The sequence below is a fragment of the Ruditapes philippinarum genome, unplaced genomic scaffold, assembly GCF_026571515.1.
Source record: "Ruditapes philippinarum isolate M1 unplaced genomic scaffold, ASM2657151v2 ctg3723_1_1_1_1, whole genome shotgun sequence".
Lineage (NCBI taxonomy): Eukaryota > Metazoa > Mollusca > Bivalvia > Venerida > Veneridae > Ruditapes > Ruditapes philippinarum.
Genome location: NW_026864491.1, coordinates 53,358 through 80,378, shown reverse-complemented (window position 1 = coordinate 80,378; position 27,021 = coordinate 53,358). Strand labels below are relative to the sequence as shown.

Genomic DNA, 27,021 nt, shown 5'->3' with positions numbered 1-27,021 from the left:
AAATTATCTCTTATTAATACTAAATTATTGTGCCTATGCTAATTAAGGTTAATGGAGAACTAATGGTAAAAAGTATATAGACACCAATTCTAAATATCTTTTCGGAATTTTGAAGATTGCGCCTATTATAGATTTTACGTATTTGTTTTTTTAAATTTGATTTAATCTAAGTCATAGCAAACAACCTGATTTTAGTAAAAAAAATAACCTTCATGATTTTGCTATGTCCCTCCTTAAGAAATGCTTTAGAAAAAATATGAGAAAAAGATCAATTAGAAAGCGTCATTCAATGAACGCAACCCCCAATAAATCCCAGCAACAACGAATCACCGATACGGCACCAACAAGGCACTTAATGGAGGACATGGCTCAAGGACAAAGCAAGAACGGTGCGTTGTAATAGTTAACAATTACCGAAAACTACATATAACACTTATAATTGCTATAAATTAGTGATCATTGAATCAACAGTGTAATGTTGTATCTAATAATATGCTGAAAGATTAACGATAATCTGATTTTGTGATACATGTATTTACTTTTTTATGCACAGGAGGCCAATAATAACATTATTAAGACCAGTGTTGCGACCAAACTATATTTTAGACGGGCGTGACGGCCTTACTGGTTGCGATGATTCCCTATATTGAATTATTTACAAAATCGCCCGTCCGTGCGTTACCCTTGTGCCCGCTGGACTTGTAGTCCTGTGTTGCTGGGGTCCTACTAAACACTGCTTCCGCAGATGTGTTCATGCGACGGTTATCATGAAATCTTCAATTTGACACGTTAGTGCCATATTCCATGAAAATGACATAAGGTCCCTAAGTGAAAGAATGAGTGTTCCCTTAACTTGAAAACAGTGGGCGGACATAAATAAAATGGAAGTTTAAAAAGGGAATCAGCAGTCAAAGGACATCCTTGAGGTGATAAAACATTACTAAAATAAGGAATATTGGAAACTGTGAAACACCCAACTAGAAAATCGAAAACAGTGAAACACCCAACTGCAAAAACAAAGTCAGCTAAGTCAAAGCACGGTCACACGCATTATCTGGGAAGTAATATGATATAATATTTTAGTGAGGTTAATATTTTCTCATAGTGGTGTTAATATTATAGAAAAAAAAGTTCACTAATTACATTTTAATAATGCAAGTTAGAAACTTTGGAAAAGCAAAATTCATATGGATTTAATTCAACACAGAATCTAAATCGTAAAAGTTTTATATATTTTACAACCTGTTGATATTCCTTTATAAATATATTTAATTAAAGTCTTATAAGATGCTTTGCACATGGGTATTGGGTTGAAGTTGTCCGAAAAGACATATCATTCTTCCCTGGAGCTTAGATCAAGCTTGCTTATGCATTTATTTGAGTTGGGGAAAAAATGAAAAAAGCAACGGTCTCTTTTACTTAAATGTTACTTTTATTAATTGTATAGGTCCGAAATAAAAATTTAGCCTAGTACATTTTTTTATTTATTTATTTTGGAAAGACGAAGCACAATTAAACCGAGCCTGCGACACTTTTAATTTTGCTGTTTTGTAAGATGATTAAAGACTAGCTATTTCCCTTTATTGGATAGTTCAAATGGAAATCTTAAAGTCAACAATCATGATAAAATTGAAAATGGTGTAGGCTTGGTTTGATTGTGTCTAATCAGGGACGCAGGTATTTTGCCGCACCAAACTGGCTTTTTGGTGTTTAATGGTAATTTGTGTAAAACGTCCATGGCATTCAAAAAACACTTTATCATTTTGTCTATGTTTTAAAACTTAAATTTTTGTTTCTTATTATATGAAACTTTGCTTTATTCAGTATATCTTTGATTAGTATATCTTGCGTTAGTTAAATTCAGAATTTAGTAAAACGACATTCTCTCCCTTGTTTTAACTATCTGCAGAAGTCATCAGCTGATTGGCTGAGAGCTTGTTGTTTTTCAAACGGTGTGGCGGTGGACTCTAAAATTACAGACAATAAACCAGAATTTTGAGATTTTTTTTGGGAAAACATGCAACGGGTAGAACTTGACATTTAACGAATCATTGACAAGGCTTTGATCTTGTTCAACATTCGCATGAATCGACAAAAAACAACGCTTTCTAATCTGTTTTATAAATGAAAAGCATGCTTTCGATTTTGATCTGCACGCTGTAAACAAAAAGATGCTGTCAAAAATGCTAGTTCTGTAGCCAACTGAAACAATAGAATCGCACTCACAGCGGTACTGAAAGTGTTGTTTGATGATTGGTGTGAAAATAAAGGTATAATATTGACTGTCATATTGTGTTAATCAGTTAATTATACAAGCATGGAGCAGCAGCATCCTTTGTCTACCTTGGCACTAAGGACACTAGCAACAAGCAACACTATACAGAACTTGTCATCTACTAACAAGCTTGGCCGTGTCAGCTCTCCCATGACAAACCTAACATTGAATTTAAGTGAGCTTAGCACAGGAAGGTAATTATGATGTTGGAATGTTTTTTACTTAAATGTAAGGAAGATTGTTAAAAATTATACTGGTTCGGGACCACCAAAACCGGAGAACCACCAAACTGGACGGCCCCGAAAATGCTTGATTTAGTATTGTTTTTGTTCATCGGTTGTCAGTCATTTTTTTATCAACAAGAAATGCATGTTTCTTCTATAATTAAGTAAATAAATTCATTTCAACCTCCGTAAATGGTAATATTTTAATGTCTATTTCAAAAATGTTGACGTTGAAATTTGGGTGCCAAGAAAGCCATGCCTGACCTCGTATACCAGCTTTAATCATTTGCAGAGTAAACACTAGAATATCCAAAATTTCAGCGTTTGTTGCTAAAATTTTTGTATATCATGTTAAAGATAAATTAAAACACCCAAGCTTTTATCTGAATTGAATCACATCATTTACATGTCTGTCCGGACACATTATACTGTACTGTGGTGAAGACAATTTATGTAATTTTGATACCCTCCTTCACGAGCCTGAAATATAAGTGTCAAAACAATCAGAAATAAACAAACTAGTTTGTTAGTTAGGATATCATAAGAACCTAGCTGTACTGTTTCGAATTTTTAGGTCTCTAGGTTTGAAATTATGAAATCTGTATGAAAAAGTGTCTGGTTGATGGTTCCCGATCAGTAGAGTGGTTGGATTTGAAACGATGCTTCCCATACTGTACCCTCGGGAGTCCATATTCCGATGACATAAGCAAACAGATCTGTTATTATATCAACACTTGCAATAGACATAACATTTGGGCTCTTAAATTCACAAAGTTTGATGCCAAATTTGATCACCATTCTCACTTAGAAAATCGTATGTTTTCTTTTTTTTTTAATGTTCCCCTTCAATATTTTTTTAAATTTTAACTGCCTAAATCTGTCAAAAGCAGAAGACCCTTAACCCTTTACCTCATATATACGCGAAACAACGCACTTTCGACCCCCCCCCCCCCCCCCTTTTTTTAGGCCTGAAAATTTTTGACTTGTGAGAGGCTAAAAATGACCCCAGGTCGATCATAAGGTAACGTGTAGCCAACGCTGAAAAGCCTTTGACTCTATCTGAATCCCTTGAGAAGTGGCAGCACTTTGAAATAAATTTTGATGGAAAAAATCGAGGCAAAATAGAGATTTTTGGCAAATTTGACATGTCCCCTCGTTGCCATGGTAACAGGAAATTTAAGACTGAGCATGTCGTTACAAAGGCAATGGTCCAGTCAACATTTGTGTCAAGTTTGATTAGTATTGAAGCATTTTGAACTTGTAAGAGGAGGCTTTTCAGTGAAAATGGCCATTTTTCACAATATGCTCATGGGGGAAAGGGTTAATAATGTTCTATTTAGATTTGTTTAACTTTTCTTGCTTATTAAAATACATGTATAACAGTCTCCGAAATAACTGTTTTAAATCATAGGCCATTTGAGCCTTCATTCTAGGTGAAGATATAAGCTCAGACAAATTATCACAGGCCCAAACATTTATTGTGCAAAATAAAGGCAACAGTTTATTTTACGTTTTATTCCCATCTGTTATCAACAAGTTCAATTTAGGAACAAAACACAGAAAATCAATTAGGCACTTTTTTAAAAAAAAATCTCTTTTTTATTTGTTCTTCTTATACTCAAACCTTACATGTCAATCTATTGCTTTCTTCTTTATTTAATTGAATTATAAAAGCAAATATCAACAAGGAAGCATGGCATTCAATAAAGGGTAATGTAACGATTCGCCACACTAACGATTCGCCACATAACAATTCGACAAGGAGTAATATCGATTCGCCACAGTTAAATAACGATTCGCCACGTGTTCAAATACAAACTTTTTCACACCTGTTTTCAAAGCTGCATGCCTCCAGATGAATCCAACTATTTCAAGAGAAACAGTACTTTGATTTATAAGAACAATAAAAATATTCAAGACTTCAGTAATAATTTTATATGTAATCGGCGATTTTTTGACCGTTTTAGCAGTATTTTTCACCATATTTCTACTACGTTACCTACTCAGTGAGGGCTATTTTTGCATATTTTGACCTCTTTTTGCTGATTTTGCTGACATACATTAGTTATACTAAAACAGCTTTTATTGAATAAAAACACATGAAAACCTAATATGTTATTACCAAAATTACATTACACATTGTAGATAAGTTAAACTTCGTTATTTATGTAAACTGGAAAATTATACGAAAAACAGCTTTTATTGAATAAAGACACATGATAACAAACATATTTTATTACAAAATATATATACACAGTGTAAACTTATATGTTAACATTTTTTAAAACTTTACCCTGGAAAAGAATACTATACTAAATCAGCTGTTATTGAATAGAAACACATAAAAACATATTTTATTACCAAAATGACAAAAAAGTTTGTTATTTCTATAGCCCCAAAAAATAAAAAAATAGCTTTTTATAATATCTTTTTTTATTATTAATATCTCAACATTTTTTATTTCCAAAATAACATAACACATTGTTAACAAAACAAAGTGACAAAAGCTACATGTAGTAGTATCCAATTGTGCAGTTGTTCACATGCATTGTCAGAGAATTAAAGGATTATTTCGGCGTCAATTAAATATTTCTACAACAATCCTAAGATGATTGGCTTGTTTAAATTAAAGGTGTGACAAATGTTTTAGATGTGCGTTCTTTAATCAATTATCGTAAATCAATTTTCGCAATGAACACATGTTTTTGCAATACCCATTTTTTTAATATTTGACATATATATAATTATATAAATTGACATATATGTTTACGATTAATATATATTCAATATTTATTTCAACATATAATTACTTTCTTATAAATGTACTCCTGTAATAATGTACGTTACTTTGATAAAAAAAAATCCGCGATGGGGGCCTTAACTTCATATTACTTGTATTAAGAAACATTATTAAATTATTGTCATTGTCAAATTATTAAAAAAAGAAAAAAGTTTGTTGATAACTAAAATATCATTGTTATAATCATACTGTGGCGAATCGTTATTTAACTGTGGCGAATCTTTATTACTCTGTGGCGAATTGTTATGTGGCGAATCGTTAGTGTGGCGAATCGTTACTAATTCCAATAAAGGCATCCCTTTATTAAATCCAATACAGTTTTACTCATAGTTTTGCTTCAGACGTCTAATGTAGCTGGTTCATGCTTGTTGTTCACAAATCTAAACGGGTCAGTCTTAAAATCAATGTATTCTAATAGAAATTTACGATAACTTACTCTGATATTTAACCAGTAAACATATATGATTATACTCGAGCATTATCTGTATATTACTAGTTTTGTATGAAAACATTCTGAATTCAAGACGCCCATTGGGCTTACAATCTTTAGAATTTTGTAGGCCCAATTAGATTTTAAACACCTCGGGCATTTGTCACTATTGTACATGTATCTGCAGGGTTTTACGGGACGCAGAATTCTGCGTCCCTATACGCATAAATTTTGACATGTACGCATATAAGTTATCTACTTGCGTCCAAGTGTACGCACAAAAATAATCCTAGACAATAGATATTATTGTTTCTGACCCGACATGATTTTATCTCTTTCTTCTCGAAGCTCACAAAATTCCATTTTAATCTAATACAGCGTGCAGAAAATGCTTGCATTTGTTTATTTCGGAAGTTAACATAATTGAAATCTACTGCGCATGCTATTTGCAAGTGCCCGCTGCAGAAACTGATGACGTTTATCGTGCAAGCTACAGTAACTGATGACGCTTACCGTAAAATCTATTTTAGGTAGCCGTTTTTGGTTTTTCTGTTGCTATATTTAGACAGACTATTTATAACAAGCAATTACTATTGGTTAGCGTGTCCAAAATGTCGATCTACCAGTTCGGCGAATGTATTTTGTACATGAACGGCAATAATAAAAAAGTAGTGCTTTTTGCAAACCTATTTTCATGTAGTGTTAAAGAAATTAAGTTACTGGGTATGTTATTATCGTTGGTGTTATAAATATAATGGTTTCAGTGAACTTAACTTATGAGGAGGTGCAAAAGCGGTTTCGTCAGCCTTTTTGTATGATATTTTTAAAAACGGGTACGTTACGATACCGAAATCAACTTGATTTCGGTAAAGTTACCGAAATCAACTTTTCATTACCGAAATCAACTCGTAAAAACCAAACTAGTTAAAATATTGCTATTATTTCTTCATCATTTGATGAAAAATAAGGAAATAGACTTTCAGTTAAAAAATCTATTGAAAATATATTATTTTAATGATGTTATTAACAAAAATGTAACTATTGAGTTACTTCCCTTTGTTCTTAACAATCCGTTATGTGTTTATCATTACCGAAATCAGCTGTGAAGTTTAAATTATGTCTATAATTATTAGATAATAGATTAGATAACTCTAGTAGAGCTCTATTTTATAGACATATTTCTGTTTTTAAGTTTCAACCATATCTAAATATTATCAATGTTGAACGGTTTTGTAAAGACCGTTTACATTGATAATATTTAGATATGGTTGAAACTTAAAAACAGAAATATGTAAAGATCTCACTAGGTTAAGAGTATCGTCTCATAGATTGCACATAGAATCAAGTAGATGAACTAAACCAAATAGTACAATTTTAATGATAGAAATTGCTTTTCATGTAATGTCTTAGAAGACGAATACCATTTCATATTAGAATGCAATGTATATAATGATTTAAGAAAAAGTCTGATACCGCCGTATTAGCATGTAATATATATATGCACGTGATATCGACGTGCATTACAATTTTCTAATCAAATCGCAGTTTTAAAAAGCTATGATCGGACTATGATGGAAAAATAAAATACTCTGTAATATGAGTTAAAGATATTTATAAATTTTGTACATGTTTATGTTTTATGAAGAAAAAACATCCAACTTTAAAATTGGAAATTGGCAAGTTTGTGTCTTTCTTTTATTGAACAGTTAAACTATATATTAACAAATCGCTAACATATGTTATGGGGACTCTTTATCATAATATTTTTAAATTTTAGTCATTTATTTAAATGTTTATTACGACATAAACAGATGGTTCATCATAATCTTTTATCGTTAACATACATTGTATGCCAACTGTACTTCCTGTCTTAATTACTTCACACCTTACTTAATACAGTAATACACAACATGTCAAATCTTACAAGTTACAACATTTCATAATTGAAACCACCCCTATATGTAAGTTAAAACAGATCTTTTGACAATTTATTTAATATAATATCATATTTTTACCAGCTTACTAGATCTGGTATATTTATAGTATAAAACTATAAAAAAAAGTCTTTTGATATATATTATATAGGGATTGTCGCTATACGTCATTTTATATTAAACTGTAATGTACTTTTCGTCTTAATGGAGACAAGCAGCTTTAATTTCATGTTAAAAATAATCATGTCTAATAATGTTGTTTGGATACTTTAAAGTTTCCATGCGCCGATGTACATGTATATTAAAGGACTACGGTGAACGAGTATGTTATGTCAACTAACACCTCCATTGTCCGAGCACGTGTATGCTTGCTCCTTATTAGTAAAGGTGTTACAATGTATGATGAATGGCTACCGCTACGTCTTTTTATTTTTAATCAAATCATAATCATTGGATCTAAATTAAATACTGTGATAATTTCCAATCAACTATTTCTGAAATTCATGCAAATTATTTAGGGGTTGTTCTCATCTTTGAAATGAAATCTGATTTGATTTCGGTAATAACAAGGGAAGTAATCATGATATAATATACATATCCGTCTATAACATCGTCATTTTTATAATTAGATATTATTTTACTTTGTTTATGGTTCAGTTTGAATGACTTTATATTAATTAATTAAACAAGATCTATTAAAATGTTTATTTTAACTTTTACAAGCCGATTTCGGTATGGTAACATATATTTCGGTTCGTGACAAATCAGGGAAGTAATCTTGATATTTAGTTATTTGTTTCTAATTTCATTATAAATAATTATTTCGAACTGATTTTTTGCATGAAAGTCAAACTAAACCTATTGTAATAGATTATAATGAAAAAATATAATAGAACGCTTAATTATGATTTTCCAAGTCGATTTCGGCATTGTAACATATATTTCGGTTCGTGACAAATCAGGGAATAATCTTGATATTTAGTTATTTGTTTCTAATTTCATTATTAATAATTATTTCGAACTGATTTTTTGCATGACAGTCAAACTTAACCTATTGTAATATATTATAATGAAAAACATATAATAAAACGCTTAATTGTGATTTTATAAGTTGATTTCGGTAATGAAAAGTTGATTTCGGTAACTTTACCGAAATCAAGTTGATTTCGGTATCGTAACGTACCGTTTAAAAACGCAACATATTTAGCTGACTGGTCTGTAAAGATATCTATTGTGTGTTTACTAGTTCAGCTAAAATATTTACAAATAGATCAGTACAAATTCTCAGTCTGTTGGTGTCACATGCAAATCACCTTATCAATAACAAAATATGCTACTAAAACTTGACATTCCAGCCACTCAAAGACTTAAATAAGCCTTGGAAATAGCACATGATATTATTGTAAAGGGCTATAAAAAACCTAGTGATAAAAGATATTGAAATCATACTTATGAAAACAGTACAATATACATACATATTTCTCACAGGTAAGTGATTTTATGCAAAATAGAGTGGTCTTTATAGTCTTTTATAGTGAATATAATTTTGGACCCCTAAAATTCAGGCCTGGACCCCTACTTTTCTAGGCTGTGCATCCACTGGACCCCTAAAATTTCAAAGAGATGTAAAACCCTGTATCTGTATATGATAAAAAAATTGTCAGACATTGTCCCTGGGAGGGAAAACAATATGGGGATATTTTTATCTACAGGCTGAAAATGTGACCAATTTAAACAACATTTCAGCTGATGATATGGATTGCCACTCAGTGAATAATGAAAACCTGTATTTAGTTAGTTAATGTGCGCCAGTGAGCACTTTCATATTAATTCCTTTTTATTATGAAGTTTCATTTTCATAATGAAATCTTATAAAAGCGCTCAGCCTCACATCAATACATGGGAACTTTTTATTGTGTATTGAGATTTCCTGTTCTTGTTGTTGATTTGGCTGATAAGCATTATTCATAATGGATGTTACTATGCTATATAGAACAGAACAGCTATATAATGGCAGAAACTCAATCAATGCCATCTCTAGTATTTATACAAACAAAGTACAGTTATTCTGTAGTTGGTATTCCCAGGTCAGAAAATCTTTTCTTTAGAAAAAGATATTAAGTAAAAGAATAAATGAAAAGTATTAGTAAAATAGTTGTTTTTTATGATGTTTGGTATCAAATATTCATTAGGACATATCAAAATATTCTGGTATAATAGTCCACATAAATGTCAAGAAGGCCTGATTGCTACATAAGATGATGCTACTGGTACTTTAATATCTGTATATGATTGTGGCATCTCAGTTCTGTTGACAGTATCCCCAGATATGTGGGGGAAAATGAAATATTATTGCTATAATTTCAGTTACATTTCACTAAACAATGTATTTTTAACCATTCTCTAAATTTTATTGATTTCTACATCTTTGTTGTTGCATTGACCTTCGTAAAACTTGTAATGCTATGATATTCTCTTAAGCTTTTAATAGCAAGAATTTGTGAAATGAATGTCAGATGTTGGTTTGGTATTACTTTTCTTCAAGTTTTATTTTTTCAATAGACATGACTGTGATTATACTAATAACAGTTAAACTGTGCTGTAATTTAGCTGCAGTTGAACTGATGTTATCATTTTAAATGTACCTAATATTTTTCGAGTGAAAGTGAATTAATACTAGTTATTTAAGTTTTTAAAAAAACAATTCAGTTTCTAAATGAATAAAGTTTAGCTGTTTGAGGTAGTTTTTAAAAATTTGAATTATAAAAACAAAGTAAACGGTTTTGACCCAGTTTAAAACATACTGGTCCTTTGTGAACCTTGCTGACTAAATCTGATGGTATTTGATAAAGACATTAAAGGGTCATTGAACATAAGAGGGTCTCCATGTACATAAAGGTAACAGTGCTACAAGGTTCAAAATTCAATTAACAGATTAGTTATGTGAGATTTCCGCCATGAAGGCTTTTCAAAACTGTTTAGGCTACAGATTTTTGACATAATCAGTGTATCCGCCATTTGATTGTTTTCAAAAATTGAAAAAAAAGACCATATAACTTATTCAAGAATTAAAAAAAAAAAATAATTGTAACTTATTCATTTTCAATTATTGAAAATTCTTTCTATAGTTACATCATTTGTATAACTTTTAACATGGTAGTTATTCATCCATAGATAATCCATGGTCAGTGTATAAAACCAGTGTTTTTATTGTGTTACAAACAACCCACTCAGTAGCATCTTGCACTAGAAAAATTTGTATTAACATGCTGCTAAAAAGGGATTAAACAAATGTAGCTGTTTCAACGTGCAACACAAAATGCCCTTTAATTCATGATACATCTTGCTTTTGTTTGTTTTGCTTTTTTTTAAAGACTGTTTCAGAAGTATTATAATTGTATTTATATGGTTCTTACATATATATATTTTTTCATTAGAATTTTGGTTTTCACTGGAAGAACATCAATATATATGCAAACTTGGATGTAATTAAAATAAAAATATCATTACTTAAAATTAATATGGATTGTGGATTATTTGGATGTTTCAATGCATTTTGTAAAATGTATGTGAGTTTTACTGTTAAATTTTGCACCTTGTAGATTTTGTAATACTGATAAGATTTTTATCTTTGCAAAATAATAATAATGTGCTGGATTATTTAATAATGGACTAAATTATATAATATATGTAATTCCTCTACCTATTATAATAAATCAGGGTTTTTTTTTATTTATTAAAGGTCTTTGATTAAAGTTAGGGATAAATAATGCAATTGGAAAAGGAGATAATCCAAATTTTTGGTATTTTTTTATAAAGAAAATATATTTCATTAAACATAATAATAATATAATAGAGGTGTATTTATACTTGTGTCTGCATCACTTCAAATTAGAGTAAATACTTTGTTATACTAGTATATGGTAGGACCTTCTAAATTGCTGAATCAATATTGATAAATTTTTTGTTAAATTGTTAAATTGGACATGTAGTTTCCTTTTATTAAACAAAACTTTTATTATATTTGAAGAAATACTCCAAGAAGGAAGCTGTCATTATCATGCCTGGACACACCAAATTCACCACCTTACAACCGAACCACAGAGAGATCCATTTCTTCTGAATCAGGTACTGTACAGACATTTAATTGTCAATTTGTTTTTCCTTTCAGATCCCTTTTCCATTTCATTTGCATATTTGGTTATTTTACAGAGTATTGAAATAACAATGTCAGGCTGTCCAGCGTCCCTAAAATTCCTAAAAAATCCTAATTTTTTTCAGTTTGGCTAAAATTCCTAAAAAAATGAAAAATTCAAAGGGAATTCCTAAAAATGCCCTATTTTTTCACTTTAATTCCTATTTTTTTTTTATCTTTTGTGATAAACATATCCAGAAACAACCATGTTTCAATCACAACCTAACTTCAAACACAGTCAGTGGAGTTGATATCATGTCTGGCTAAATTGCATAAGTCACGCTTTGCATTTACTTCAACTCCTGCAGAAATGCCATACTTGATTAATTGTCAGATGTTATCAGAAAAATAATAAGAAACTGTTTGTTTTTAATGAAAATTGTACCACTTTGACTATATCAAAATGGTCACTTGTTTAAAATTGTGATAAAAAATTTCCAAGGAAGTCACATTTTTATTGGCTACAGAGTTTTTACCATTTACCTCAGTCTTAGATTTATTTAAAGCAACTATTTACACGATGTACCACTAAATTTCATCAGACTGCATGCAGGGGTCCTTATTAATAAAATCTTAATTTGTAATCAAGTTATTTTCAAGTGATGACTGTAGAACATATCTTTTGTAAGTGATACCAGCTGGCAGATCTAGACAAGTTTCAATATTTGCTAATTATAAAGTGGGTAAGGTAAACTGGCAGTAGTGATTGGATGCTTTAACCATTTTGCTACCCAATTACTAAGAAGTGACACCTTCAGCTGCCCTTTTTGTACACATTAACATGTACTGAACATATGTAATAACATATAGTGTAAGTTTTTTTTAAAATCTGGAAAAAAAACTGTTGAAAATCAATGAATCAAATTTCTACAATTTTTAGTAGCCTGATTTATCTTGAACAGTGAAATTTTCTACAATTTTAGTAGCCTGATTTATCTTGAACAAGTTCTTCATATGTGTATATCCTGCTGTTTGAATTTAAGTTTAACTATGCCTGGGAATGACTCTAGTGGGTCATATCATTTTTATTGTTTTTTAAGAAAGATCAAGACTTGTTGAACATGTACCAACCTTAAAATGTTGGTAAGAAATGCATTTATAGCTAAAATAAATTTAAAGCATAACATCCCCTTCCATATATTATCGGCTTATTATATCTTTACTAATTATTTTAACTTGATTAATTGTCAGAAGTTATCAGAAAAATATAAGAAACTGTTAGTTTTAAATGGAACAATGAAAATTGTACCACTTTGACTATATCAAAATAGTCACCTGTTTAAAAATTTTCCAAGGAAGTTACATTTTTATTGGCTAATCATAGCTTAACTAATTGAATATTGGTTGTTCCTGGATTCTTATAACTTAGAAAATGTTTTCATTCTAGTTATGTTTAATGTAGTTTTTCAGCTCTTTTTAAAGGCAGTTGGCCAGTGAATCAATTTATTCACTGGTGACTATGGAACACTGGTAACACCTTTGCTATAACCGAACTAGAGCATTATTTGTGAGTTACTTTTGTGTCAAATATGCAAAATTGAGCCCATATCATGGTCTTTTGAGGCCATAATTTAGTATAAAATTCCAAATTTGAGCCCTACATTTTCTTTTATTTACCCTAAAATTCCTAAATTTTAGCCCTAAAATTTCTTAAAAATTGCCCTAAAATTTGCCCTAATTTTTTGTCAGAAGGTGCTGGACAGCCTGCAATGTAAAGTCTGTTGTTACATTTTCCTCTTCCTAACATGGAGAATTATATTGAGTACATACGGAAATACATTGAGAAACCGTTGTTCATGGGCCTATTGACCCATATTTTTGCATTCCTGTACAGGTTAACGACACTTCAAGTGAACCCTATCTCCCCCATTCCAATGAAAATTTCTCCCTGAAGGCGAAAACCCCTATTGTTGTGTGGCTCAGCTGTCGTGTGCCGTATATGGCTCTATTTCAATAGGGCTTTTTAATGAGGGATCACTTTATGGCTTGCTTGAACAAAGAATCGGTGGTTTGTGATCAACAGCTGCAACTGGTAGCGGAAGAAACTCTCATTATCCCCTTAAATTGCTGCACTCTTTAAAAAGGGCAAATATTTATATCGGCAACATATGCTGTATGTTTTGCATCTATTTGCCTCCAATAAAATTTAAGCCTTATGAATAAAAGCAATCTGATATTCTGATTTGAATTTAACAAACAGAAATCAATTTTGAATTTGATATGCTGAATGAATTATAGTCCAATAGGCACTGGTGATATACTTGAACTATTTGTCTAAGAAACTTCAGTAAAATTGGAAAGTTGCATTTTCATATATGTTATCACATACTTGTGACGCTTTTTCGACTTCGTAACAATGGTATTGCAGGGCAATGTATAGATTTTGATGTGACATCATTGGTGCTATATAAACATAAAAGCGCTGTTAGCAGTCTTTTATTTTGGGTATGTGATAAACAGAATATTATATTCATGTAGGTTCACTACTGAATTTATTGAACTTAATTGAATAAATTTGGTACTGAACTTAAACTCATTCAATATCCTCTAATACTATATATCAAGAGACCAGTGGCCTTTCTTGTTATTGGCCTATAACTTGTGTTTAAAATTATTGTTTAAATTTTGGAAATATTTCACTTTAACATTCATTTAATAATTGAAACCAAGCAAGATATTCGTATACTTACAATTAAAAGGATTTAACTGCCAGCCATAATTTTTATTCAGCACATTTAAGATTTTACTGTGTTCTATTTTATATTTTTGTGTTGATGTGAAGTGTTTCCGTGCCTTGAATAGTTGAGATTAGTCCAACATCTGTTAGCCATGACAAGTGACAGTAGGGGTTGTTGGTGTGACCAGACACGGCCAGGACAATGTCCTATAATTATACCACCAGCTGTTCAGCATAGTTTTACCAAATACAGTCATATGCTGTAGTATTTGTGTATAATATATTTTTTATTGATTTCTATATATGTGATTTGAAATATTTGGCTATGTTGTGCTCCCCATATGAATCTGATAATCTTTTCTCTCTGGTTATCATTTTGATGGAAAACACTTGAGTCTTGAAATTAAGGTGGCTGTATAAAAATAAAGATTCAAAAGAGGGCTGATTATCTTTTTCCTTTTGTAATTATTTGGCGGGAAAACACTTAAATCTAGAAATAAGGTGGGTGTATAAAAATAAACTTTCAAAAGAGGAGAGAAGAATGTTTGGTTACCCTCAAAGAAAAAAGCAAAAACATTAATTTTCTGGATAAAAAAAGGTGGTTTGAGTGCATGAAGTAAATTAATGGTGCTGAAAAGAGGTGTAAATCTCAGTCATTGTTGTGTAGCCTGTTTGCGTCTAGTGTTTGCACAAACATTTGTTATGTTGTTGTTCTAATTCATTATCCCCCTTAAAATTATGAGATTACATCATAAAATTGCTGCTTCTGTGTAATGGTTAAATACTAGGACTTGTGTATGATGTAATGTAAATACTTACAATAGGAGGAGCTGGTGCAAAATGAAAATATTTAATATTTTCACTCTTCATGTTATTGAATGTGCATAGATAAAGCTTTAAATAGAAAAAAAACCTAGAGTTTAAGGTGTGCAATATAAAGAAACCATAGTATGGCCAAGCTTTCTAATAGTAATTCCTCTACCTACATATCAGTATATACTATTTTAAAAAAAAAAAAATTAACTTTTAATTTTAAAATTGTATTGTTTAAGAAGCAAACATTTATGTGTTTTGCACCGATTTAAAAAAATTCAAAATGTTCTGAAAATGCAAAATACAGATAGCTTGTCATTTACCATAATTACCGAGTGTCTGTCTGGCTGACCAGTGTCTAGTGACGTGTTGAAATGAACATCAGTCCTGTCAGTGTACTTACAGTGTGTCAGTCCATGTGCACCACTTAATTTATCATACAGTGAATTCAACACTCTTCTCCTTCTTATAATTATATAGGTCTTCACTTTTAAAGATTGTAAAATAATATTCATTGGGTTTTCATTAGGCGGCTTAAGGGCTGAAATTCAATGATCACAATTATTTTTTGCTTCTTGCTTTTTTTTGTGCCTGTGCCTGAGAAAAATCTGTACATATTTATCTTTTACACCCCTTCAAATGTGTGTTGCTATCTTTTTTGTAAGAAATATTATAGAAATTATATTAAAATTTATAAATTTCCTTTTCTTTACTATGAGTGCATGTCTTATTTTAGTCTACTTAATTTTATTATATATAGTAAGTGTATATTATTATTATAACCGTCTGACCACAAAATTTAATTGAATTATCATTTTAATACATAATAAAATTTGACGCCCTGTTATCAAAATCAACCATCTGTAGCTGTTAACATATCTAATTGAAATTAAGAAATAACTTGTACTTCATAAATAATAATAAGTATGTATAACAATGGAGCAAACACCTTATTGGTGTGAAAATCATGTTAGCAATTAACACTAACCCTGCAAACTTGGCAATGTTAGAAGCCTCTAAATTGGACGTAGGTGTGAATGAGTTCAAATGTTAACAATTGCTAACCATTAAATTTCAATTATGATGCAATTATTACTTGTAATTGATTCATTACAGGGCTTTTCTAATCACCTTTTTCATCTATAGTACTTGAAAGAAACCCAGTAAAAGTTTTTCTAAAAGTGTGATAATTACCACACTTTCCATTGAATTACAATTACTCCCAAAATTTAGCTCAATTTTGGTTTCATTCCTTGTAGTACATTTTTACATCATTTCAATTAACAATTTGTGGTGTGCATGTTGTTCTGATTAGTCTGTTGTTTTTTACAAACCTAACTACTTTCATAATGGAACTTGGACATAGATTTGACTTGTTTTGCCTTGATGATATTAATATTAATGGTAAGTGTGATCTTATTTCATCAACTTTATACCTATACTACCAATAAGTATTTATGTTCTCAAAAAGGAAAAAGTGTTTAGCTATGCTTTGCTGCTTCAGTGTTCGAAATTAGCAGTAGTCATATAGCCCCTGACTACTAAATTTCTCCTCGGGCTACTAAGTTTTCAAAGGAACAAGCCCGACAAGGCTACTGTATTTTCAGAACTCCGGTTTTGAACAAGTGAATCATGCTAGTGAAATGTCTTTTGGGCTAGTGAATATTCCAGTCTAGTAGCCCGACCAGTCTAGTGGATTCAAATCCTAATTTCTTACACTGCTGCTTTATAAAATATTTTAGTTGATATGTTCGGTTACATTATTAATAAATCTCTCTATTACGCCTTTTACAAAATAGTTATTATACCAGTATACTGATTTTTTAACGAAATTGTTTTTGTGTAGAATAGAATTTCTTAGGCCAGTGCTGAAAGGACAATTGTCCTTTTAAGGGGGAGTGGTGGCCTAGTGGTTAAGGTGTCTGCCTCTCAACCCAGAGATCATGGGTTAGAGCCCTACTCGGGTCACAACCATGTTTCTTCATATGACACCAGTACTGGTTGGTTCCAGGAAGCGGACTCGAAAGTGATTAATATAAGTTGCAAGAACTTGTTTCGCAATCGAGCTTAAATAAATATGTTTAAACCAAAGGACAATTGTTATATGCTCCGCTAAAAGCAGTAAGGGCTTATCAAGATTAACCTCGTGCTATAATACAGCGGTAATGTAACGATTCGCCACACTAACGATTCGCCACATAACGATTCGACACAGAGTAATAACAATGCGCCACAGTTAAATAACGATTCGCCACGTGTTCAAATACATTTTTTTTTCACATCTGTTTTCAAACTGTTGATGGAAAACTTTTTTCCATTTTATATTTCATTTGTTAATTACATAAATTAATTACACTAAATACACATTTTATTGAATAAAAACACACGAAAACCAAATATTTTATTAACAAAATTACATAACACATTTTATAACTTCGTTATTTATATAAACTGGAAAAATATACGTGTACGTATATTTAGTTTGTCTTGTAATTTGGTCTTTGAATTTCTGAATATATTTAAATGCAATTATGTTTGTAATGTTTTGTACACGGACAATCTTTAAATATGACATTTTTTAAATGGATAAGTCTTCTACTACCTTTAAGGTCTTTCCTAGTAGACGTTTCATTGCCTACTTAAGTTATAGCCATACCTACAATTAGAAGAACTTCTTACGAATACAAACAGAACGTGTAAAGCGCATTACAACATAAATATTACTATTGCGAACTTTTGGAAGGAATTTGAATTTGACCATCTTTTGAATTTCATGAAAAAAAATCTTGAAAGATTTTTCCAGCATTCTAAAGGATTTGAAAGTTAACTAATCCCGTTTGCGTCTACAGCTTTCTTTTTCTAGACATTGAATCAATTTGAAGGTATTAAATTGTAATGGCTAAAGTTATAAAAATAGATAAAAAAAAATGTCTACAAATTTATGTGGGTATTTTATCTTTATTTATTTATATTATTGTTTTAATGTCATTTAATAATGTACTGGAAATAAAATTTCAAATGTCATAGATGCATATGGTCTACGAAATAAATGTGGTCTCAAAGACTACTAAACAATGGATAATTAGCCGAGAACATTTTTGGCAGCCTTTCTGTTTTATGTGACATAAATCAATTCAACTTAAAAGACATAATGTTTTAAGTCACATTGAACACTTTGATTTTAACAATTTTTGAAAAAAGTTACAAGGACTGTTCTATCTCCAAATGTTTTCTTAGGTTTTTAAGCAAGGAAATATTAAAATCCACAAATCTTTAACGATATTGAGTTGTTCTCCGACACCACGTTTAGTAGTTTTTAAATTTTCAAAATCCGACAATTAAAATAAAAAGTTATGCAATACTAAATCTTTATATGCTTTTTTCTCAAAAACAAAAAAATGGCACTGAGAACAAAACGTTTTTCAAGCGACGCTGTGTTTCCACATTTTATACATGATGCCATCTTTGACACTTGCCACATATGTTACAGCACGTGGGTTACTGTAGATACATCTTAAACAGAATGAACAAGGAAGAGCTGGCATGATTCTGATTTCGTTATTTTTCGTTTGTATACTATTTTATGTATGTGTTTAAGCTATTTAAACCCTCTTAATCGGCATAATATAGGCTCGCTCAAATTAATTTGTAAACAAACATAAGCTTAATTGCCGCATTGTTTTGAAATCTGAATACATTGTCAGATAATTAAAGGATTATTTCGGCGTCAATTAAATATTTCTACAACAATCCTAAGGTGATTGGCTTGTTTAAATTAAAGGTGTGACAAATGTTTTACATATGCGTTCTTTAATCAATTATCGTAAATCAATTTTCGTATGAACACATGTTTTTGCAATACTTTGTTTAAATATTTGACATTATTCATATATTATAATATATGAACTATATATTTATATATAAATATTAATTGAAATATAATTATGTTTATGAGTAATTCAATAATTATTTCAACATATAATTACTTTCTTGTTAATGTACTCCTGTAATAATGTTACTTTGATAAATTGAAAATCCGCGATGGGGGCCTTAACTTCATATTACTTGTATTAAGAAACATTATTAAATTATTGTCATTGTCAAATTATTAAAACAAAAGGTAAAAGTTTGTTGATTTGTTATAATCATACTGTGGCGAATCGTTATTTAACTGTGGCGAATCGTTATTACTCTGTGGCGAATCGTTATGTGGCGAATCATTAGTGTGGCGAATCGTTACTAATTCAATACAGCATGCGTGTAATATCACATTTCATAGGATAATCATGACATTCAAATATAATTGTTATTTATATTATAATAATGCAAATACAATTCTAGAATTCTAATGGCTTAAGCACTCTGAAACTATAATGCCATATATATCTTGGAAGAATAGAATGAGGGACGGAAGCAATATTTTCAGCACCATGAAGGGTTAATTACATCTGTGCATAAAATTATCTTATTGCATATTTCTAGATTTAAATTTCATTTCTTCCAACAAATAGTATAAGTGAATTACTTTGCACATTCAGGGCCGGCAAAATCTGATTTAGACTTACTTGTCCATTTTTATGTGAAGCATTTTTTTAAGTTTATTCTTGAAAATTTTCACTTGTCCGTACTGGCTGTGGGACAACCTGGGCAATACGGACAATTGTTTTTGCCAGCCCTGACATTGTTTGCATAGCAGTCCGACATTGTCTTCTTTGTGCGTCTTTTCTGGTGCTTCAATATATATACATGACATCAGATGTTTTTAACAGCTAAGCGAACACTGTGCCATGTATTAAGAAAACAGTATATATTTAATATTAGTTACAAATATTTTTGACAGGTAATATGGCCCTATATAAACGGTTGTTTGGAAATATGACCCGAGCCGCTAGGTGAGGGTTATATTGAAAACAACCGTTTATATACGGCAATATAACCTGTCAGAAATTTTTATAAAGAATTTATAATACAGCAAGAGATTTCTTCATAAATTGACAGCAGCCTTGTATATAAAACTTTATAATACTGCATGTTTGTAACGTCGCTTTTCATTGGATAATCGTGACGTTTATATAGTTTTATATACACGGCTGTTGTCGATTCATGAAGAAATCTTACCTTTTTTTCTCTAAAAATGATGTTTGCTGTATTATAAATTCGTTATAAAGATTGTTGACAGGTTATATGACCGTAATATAAACGGCTGTTTGCAATATAACCCTTGTCTAGCGGCTCGTGTTATATTTACAAACAACCGTTTATATAGGGCCATATAACCTGTCAACAATCTTTATAACTAATAATATAAACACAATTATCCAATGAAAAGCGACATAACAAACATGCAGTATTATAAATGGCATTGTATATAAAGTGTTAGTGTCGATCAAATTCCTGGAAATATATAAAATTATGTATTATTATAAATAAGTAAGTAATCTCTAACATGATGTAACATCTCTCATGGAATTTTAACCAAACATTTTAATTAATGGATGTATTGTTTTCATACATGGACATAAAAAACTTCAAAGTGAAATTATTGAATTTTGCTATAATTGGTCATAAATATTCGAACTTGGTTGAAATGTGCAGTAGTTTATATGAAAATTTAAAACAAATTCATTTCCTGAAGGATATAAATAACACAGCGCCATATTAGAGAATGATGGTCCAATAACATCCACTCATTATTGCATCATTGATGTACCAATGTGGCAATTTTTTTTTTTTTTTAAAGCTGTTTATTTATCTTAATCCTGAATATTCTAGTTAAAGGGAGTCAAGCATTACAATACAAAATGTACTGATCAGACGTATATTATAGCTTAATACCCACAATAAAGAATCTGATATTTGTTAAAGCAATAATTTGTAGAATAAATTAAGATATGAGAAAATACAGCATTATTTAATGAATTTATTTTCGACAGGTATAATCATAACTAAAATTTTGAAAAAGGTTGTAACTGTGATTTGATAACCACACTAAAGTTCTATCCTCATAGAACCCTGCAGGCTGACATACCATAACTAAGACATTTTTGATTTCCCCTGCTTTTTATGGCCATATTCCCTTCACTTTAAATTTTCAGATAGTTGAAATGAGGTATTTTCTCGTAAATGCTTTCTTCAATGGTTTGTAGTTTATCATATGATGACATATTAAAGGAGGACAAAAAGATCCCACAATTCTCAGACATTACTCTTTTGTTTGTTTTTTCTTTGGATTATTATAACAACTTTTTGAAATCTTTTCAACATGCTATAAGCATATTTTATAGTAAAGTTTGTTTTTCAGAGAAAGTAAATCAACAGTTTTAATAAATTTTCTCAACTACTTTCAGGATGTTTCATGGACTCTCCTTCACCGGTCAGCTCTCCAATGTTTGACATCATGTGGTAAGTTGAATGATTTACTGATTTACAAGCTACACTATGATTTCATCAGTTTCTCAAAGCTAACTGAGCAATTAATGCTAGTTTTTCAGCTTTTAGAATGGATGAATCACCAGATGTTCACAATTATTTTTAATGTTCCTTTTAAACTACATGGGAGGTGCATACATGGTCGTTGATAGTGATTGAAATCAGATGAAATTTGTTGATAGTGATTGAAATCAGATGAAATTTGTCCCGATCGATCATCGGTTCAGTCGGATGGGACATAATCGATAACTTTCGAATAAAGTCGCGTTAAAAAGAAATAGGGAAGTAACATTTCTTACCAACGCACTTGATTATATTTAGTAACACGAACTCCATTTAGCACTTTTCAACACAGTTTTAACCTTATATAGTCATAATTTTACGAAATAGATTTTATTTTTCAATGGATGACAAATAATACCATTCACATTACATTATATTACTATTGTTTAAATCTCTTATTGATCCTGTTCAACTCCAAATTGTCTCTGAGATGATTTCTTGCGATCGGTGAGGTGTTCCAAAAAGAAAATAACCGTCAGAATTAATTCTCTGTGATACTTTAAACATTTTCGACGAAAATTTCGCGGAACAAATTTTTGTGAATCGATTATTGTCGTTTTACATAACAGTAACTGATTATCCGCGACTTGCAACAATCGGAACATCACTAGTCGTTGACATCTAACCATTTGCCCCTCAACTCTGTCGATTTGCATCCCACCAGAACATTGAATTCTGCCATGTGAGGAAGCTATCCAGCGAACTTATGGAACAAAATGGTGGTTCTACTTAGGTACCTAGTTGTGTCTAAATAATTCACAAGAGTGGCACCGTCTTCCGTCCGTCGTCTGTCCGTAAACTTTTACTTTAAACGACATCTCCTCATAAACCGCTAAGCCAATTTCATCCAAACTTTACAGGAATATTCCTTTGGTAGTCAACTTTAAAAAAATGTTCAAAGAATTTAATTCCAAGCAAAACTCTGGCTGCCATGGCAACTGAAAGAAAAAACTTAAAATATCTTCTTTTAGAAAACTGAAAGAGCTACAGCTTTATTTGGCATGAAACATCATCTAGTCAGTGTCTACCAAGTTTGTTCAAATAAATCCCATGGGGTCAAAATTGGCCCCGCCCCAAGGGGTCATTGATTTTCCTTATTTGTATATAGTAAAACTTAAAAAAATCTTCTTTTAAAAAACCAAAATAGCTAGAGCTTATCTATTAAGCATGAAACATCTTCTTGTGGATGTTTACCAAGTTTGTTCAAATAAAAGCCCTGGGGTAAAAATTGGCCCCATCCCAGGGGGGGGGTCATTGTTTTTCCCTTTATGTTTATAGTAAAATCTTTAAAAAAATCTTTTAAAAACCCCAAAGAGCTAGAGTTTAGATACTTAGCATGAAATATCATCTAGTGAGTGTCTACCAAGTTTGTTCAAATAAAAGCCCTGGGGTCAAAATTGGCCCCAAAGGGGGTGGGGGTCATTGTTTTTCCCTATATGTCTATAGAAAAAACTTTAAAAATCTTCTTATAAAAACCCCAAAGAGCTAAGGCTTAGATATTTATCATAAAATATCTTCTAATAGGTGTCTACCAAGTTTGTTCAAATAAAAGCCCCTGGTTTAAAATTGGCCTTGGCCCAGGGGCCTATATACAGGTGAGCGATTTCAGGGCCATCATGGCCCTCTTATTAAAAAATCTTGTCCAGAGCATAACCTGGAAACCCTTGGACATAAACTGTTGTTTAAACTGCACACACTGGTAAAGGGCATTTAGGCAGTGTGCAGTGCCAAAGAACAATAACTCTTGCCCCATTTTTGAATTATCTTCCCTTTAAGAAAAATCTTGTCCACAGCATAACCTGAAAATTTTTTGACATAATTTGTTTAAACTGCACACAGTGGTAGAGGATATTGAGGCATAGTGCAGTGCCAATGAACCACAACTCTGTTTTGCCTTGTTTTTGAGTTATGTGCCTTTTTAGAAAAATCTTGTCCGCAGCATAACCTGAAAGCCCTTGGAGATAATTTGTTTAAACAGCACACAGTGGTATAGGGCATTGAGACAGAGTGCAGTGCCAAGGAACCATAATTCTATTTTGCCCTGTTTTTGAATTATCTCTCCTTTTAGAAATTTTTATCTTGAGCATAACAAACTGCACACAGTGGTAGAGGATATAATCAGTAAACATTCACTTTACATCTTTGTTTATGAAAAATAAAATGTGCCTACTTTATGACTTTGCCTGTATATTCTTGCCTTGCACATGTTTTTTGACTCATGCTTCGGGGAGCATAATTATATCCGTTTTACTGATCGCCTTGTTATCTCTTTCTTTGGAGAGTCCATCAAATCATTTTTGCACTGTTGACAGTTTACACTTTTGCAGTAAGATTCTGATAATGCCCTTTTGTACACAATACTTGCCATCTTCCTCAACTAAAATTTTCAAGTATCAGTCCAAGTTGCTGCAGTAAGTCCTGTAAGCTTTCATCACTGCTTGTAATCATTGGTTTAACTATGCTAAAGTCAACAGTTTTAAAAGGAGAGAATGTTCAGAAATTTCCTGTGGTAGACCTTAAGCAGAAGGCTCATATATTGCCTTCTTTACAGGTGTTCTACTGGGAGTTGGGTAAGAATAGTGCATAACATGAATAGTTTGATCCTAACTATCTCACTGAATGCTCTTCCCAAGACTCTGGTTGGTTTACCACATTTGATATTTGTTCTAAATCAGTTTGAACAAAGTGCTGCATTGTGATCTGGAGGAGCTTTCCAAGTATGGTACTCACTTGGCTGCCTGTGAAATGGCTAATGCTGTTGTATGAGCAACAATATGGACACCTGTTAGTGCTGGAGAGTGTTTCTACAGTACTTTGACTACTCCACCTTTTCAGCCAGTCATAACACCTGCAGTATCTGTCCCAAAGTCCGCTAATGTAGTCATATCCAGACCCTTTAAGTGATGTTCCTGTACAACCAGACACAATATTGGCAGCATTACCAAGTTTGTTGTGCCCACACTATAGGGGGCCATTTAGATTTACCCTTGTCTGTCCGTCCGTCCCCTTTTTGTGTTGCACATAGCTCTAAAAGTAATTGACCTAGAGTCATGAAACCTTACAGGAATGTTGATCAGCATGTGAAGTTGTGCACCTGGGTATTTCATATGGACATATTTAGTATTTTTAGAGTTAATGCCCTTGACTTAGTAAAATTTTGCAATTTTCAACTTGTGTCGCATGTAACTCCAAAAATATTTGACCTAGAGTCATAAAACCTTACAAGAATGTTGCTCAGCATGTGTAGTTGTGCACCTGGGTATTTTTGTGTGGATATTTTTAGTATTTTTAGAGTAATTGCCATTGACTTAGTAAAATTTTGCACTTTTCAACTTGTGTCGCATGTAACTCAAAAAGGATTTGACCAGAGTCATGAAACTTTACAGGAATGTTTATCAGCATGTGTAGTTGTGCACCTGGGTATTTTCATGTGGATATATTTAGTATTTTTAGAGTTATTGCCCTTGACTTAGTAAAATTTTGCAATTTTCAACTTGTGTCGCATGTAACTCAAAAAGGATTTGACCTAGAGTCATGAAACTTTACAGGAATGTTTATCAGCATGTGTAGTTGTGCACCTGGGTATTTTCGTCTGGATTTATTTAGTATTTTTAGAGTTATTGCCCTTGACTTAGTAAAATTTTGCAATTTTCAACTTGTGTCGCATGTAACTCAAAAAGGATTTGACCTAGAGTCATGAAACTTTACAGGAATATTGATCAGCATGTGAAGTTGTGCACCTGGGTATTTTCGTCTGTATTTATTTAGTATTTTTAGAGTTATTGCCCTTGACTTAGAAAATGTTTGCAATTTTCAACTTGTGTCGCATGTAACTTAAAAAGGATTTGACATTATAGTCATAAAACCTTTTGGGAAGGTTGCTCAGCATATTTAGTTTTGCACCTGGGGTTTCGCTTGTGGATTTATCCAATATTTCCCTTGACTTAGTAAAAACCGTTTCATTATGTTGTTATTTGTTCCTTGAGTTCTTGAGTTAGAATCAACCAACTTTATACGAATAATGATCAACATCACTAAATTACAGGAATAATGATTCACATCACTGTGAAGCTATGAACCTGGGACTTTGCATGTGGATTTTTTTCAGTTTTGTAAGAGTTATTGCCCTTGACTTACAGTAGTATAAATTTGCAATTTTCAACTTGTTCATGCATAGCTCGTAAGTACAGTCTAACTTGCCCATGCGACCACATGTATTAAGCGACTTTTGTCTTAAACGACCACTTTAAATTCCCCCCGATCATTTTCTCTCTATATCTTTAATGTATTAAGCGACTTTTGCTCAACGCGACCAGCGACTGCTTATAAGTCACTTAATTGAGATCAATCTTTTCATTAAACGACCACTTTTACCTGTCAAGTAATTGTGCTTTTAGAGAACGCCACCTCGTAATGTCACAAGTGTCAATAATCAAAACACAACAAATAAACGTGTGAAAAACTCTATTTCCCAAACCGTTTTAGCGTATGCAAATGAAGTTAAGTATACGCATGACGTGTATTATCCAATGATATCGGATAAACAATGCAATTCTCCGCCCCTACTGAGATGGTGTATACGCTTCGCTTGTTGACATTTAGACTGCATTGATTTGACCTTGAACTTGGTCAACAATTAAATCAATCGTAACAATTAGATGTAGTTTGTTTATTTGAAATGAAAAAATGCACAACAGAAAACATCTTCACTAATAGGGTTTTCGTGTTGGAGACAAGGAAAAACAACGGAGAAGTTAAAAAATAAATTCTGGAAAAATGTCAAACATGTACGTAATGGATCAAAGCTGTTTTGTCAATAAATATCAGAAAGTTATTTTTATGCCCCCACAGAGTGGGAGCATATAGCGTTGCACTTGTCCGTCCGTCACGCCGTACGTCTGTCTGTCCGTACGTCCCGAAATCTTGTGAACGCAACTCCTCTTAAACCGGATGGCAGATTTTGCTTAAACTTTCAGGGATGAACAACCTTAATATGTAGATGGTAGTAAAGGAAGGAATTTTCGCTGCGACCAAATTTAACAGAATTATGGCCCTTTGTTGATTTTTTCACTATATACTATGTAGAAATTTTGTGAACGCAACTCCTCTTAAACCAGATGGCAGATTTTGCTTAAACTTCCAGGGATGAACAACCTTAATGTGTAAATGGTAGTAAAGGAA

At 31.7% G+C, this 27,021-nt stretch overlaps 1 protein-coding gene across 1 annotated transcript in view; it reads left to right on the top strand.

The window, feature by feature from the left end:
- Window positions 1-1,760: 1,760 nt before the first annotated feature.
- The window catches only part of LOC132725784 (M-phase inducer phosphatase 1-like), a 48,795-nt gene continuing 23,534 nt past the window's right edge, over window positions 1,761-27,021 (top strand). Inside the window, exons 1-3 of the mRNA XM_060710967.1 lie at window positions 1,761-2,469; window positions 11,694-11,791; window positions 21,696-21,750. Of these exons, the coding sequence (XP_060566950.1) occupies window positions 2,318-2,469; window positions 11,694-11,791; window positions 21,696-21,750 (305 nt within the window). The 5' untranslated portion in view covers window positions 1,761-2,317. The remainder of the gene's footprint in view (window positions 2,470-11,693; window positions 11,792-21,695; window positions 21,751-27,021) is intronic.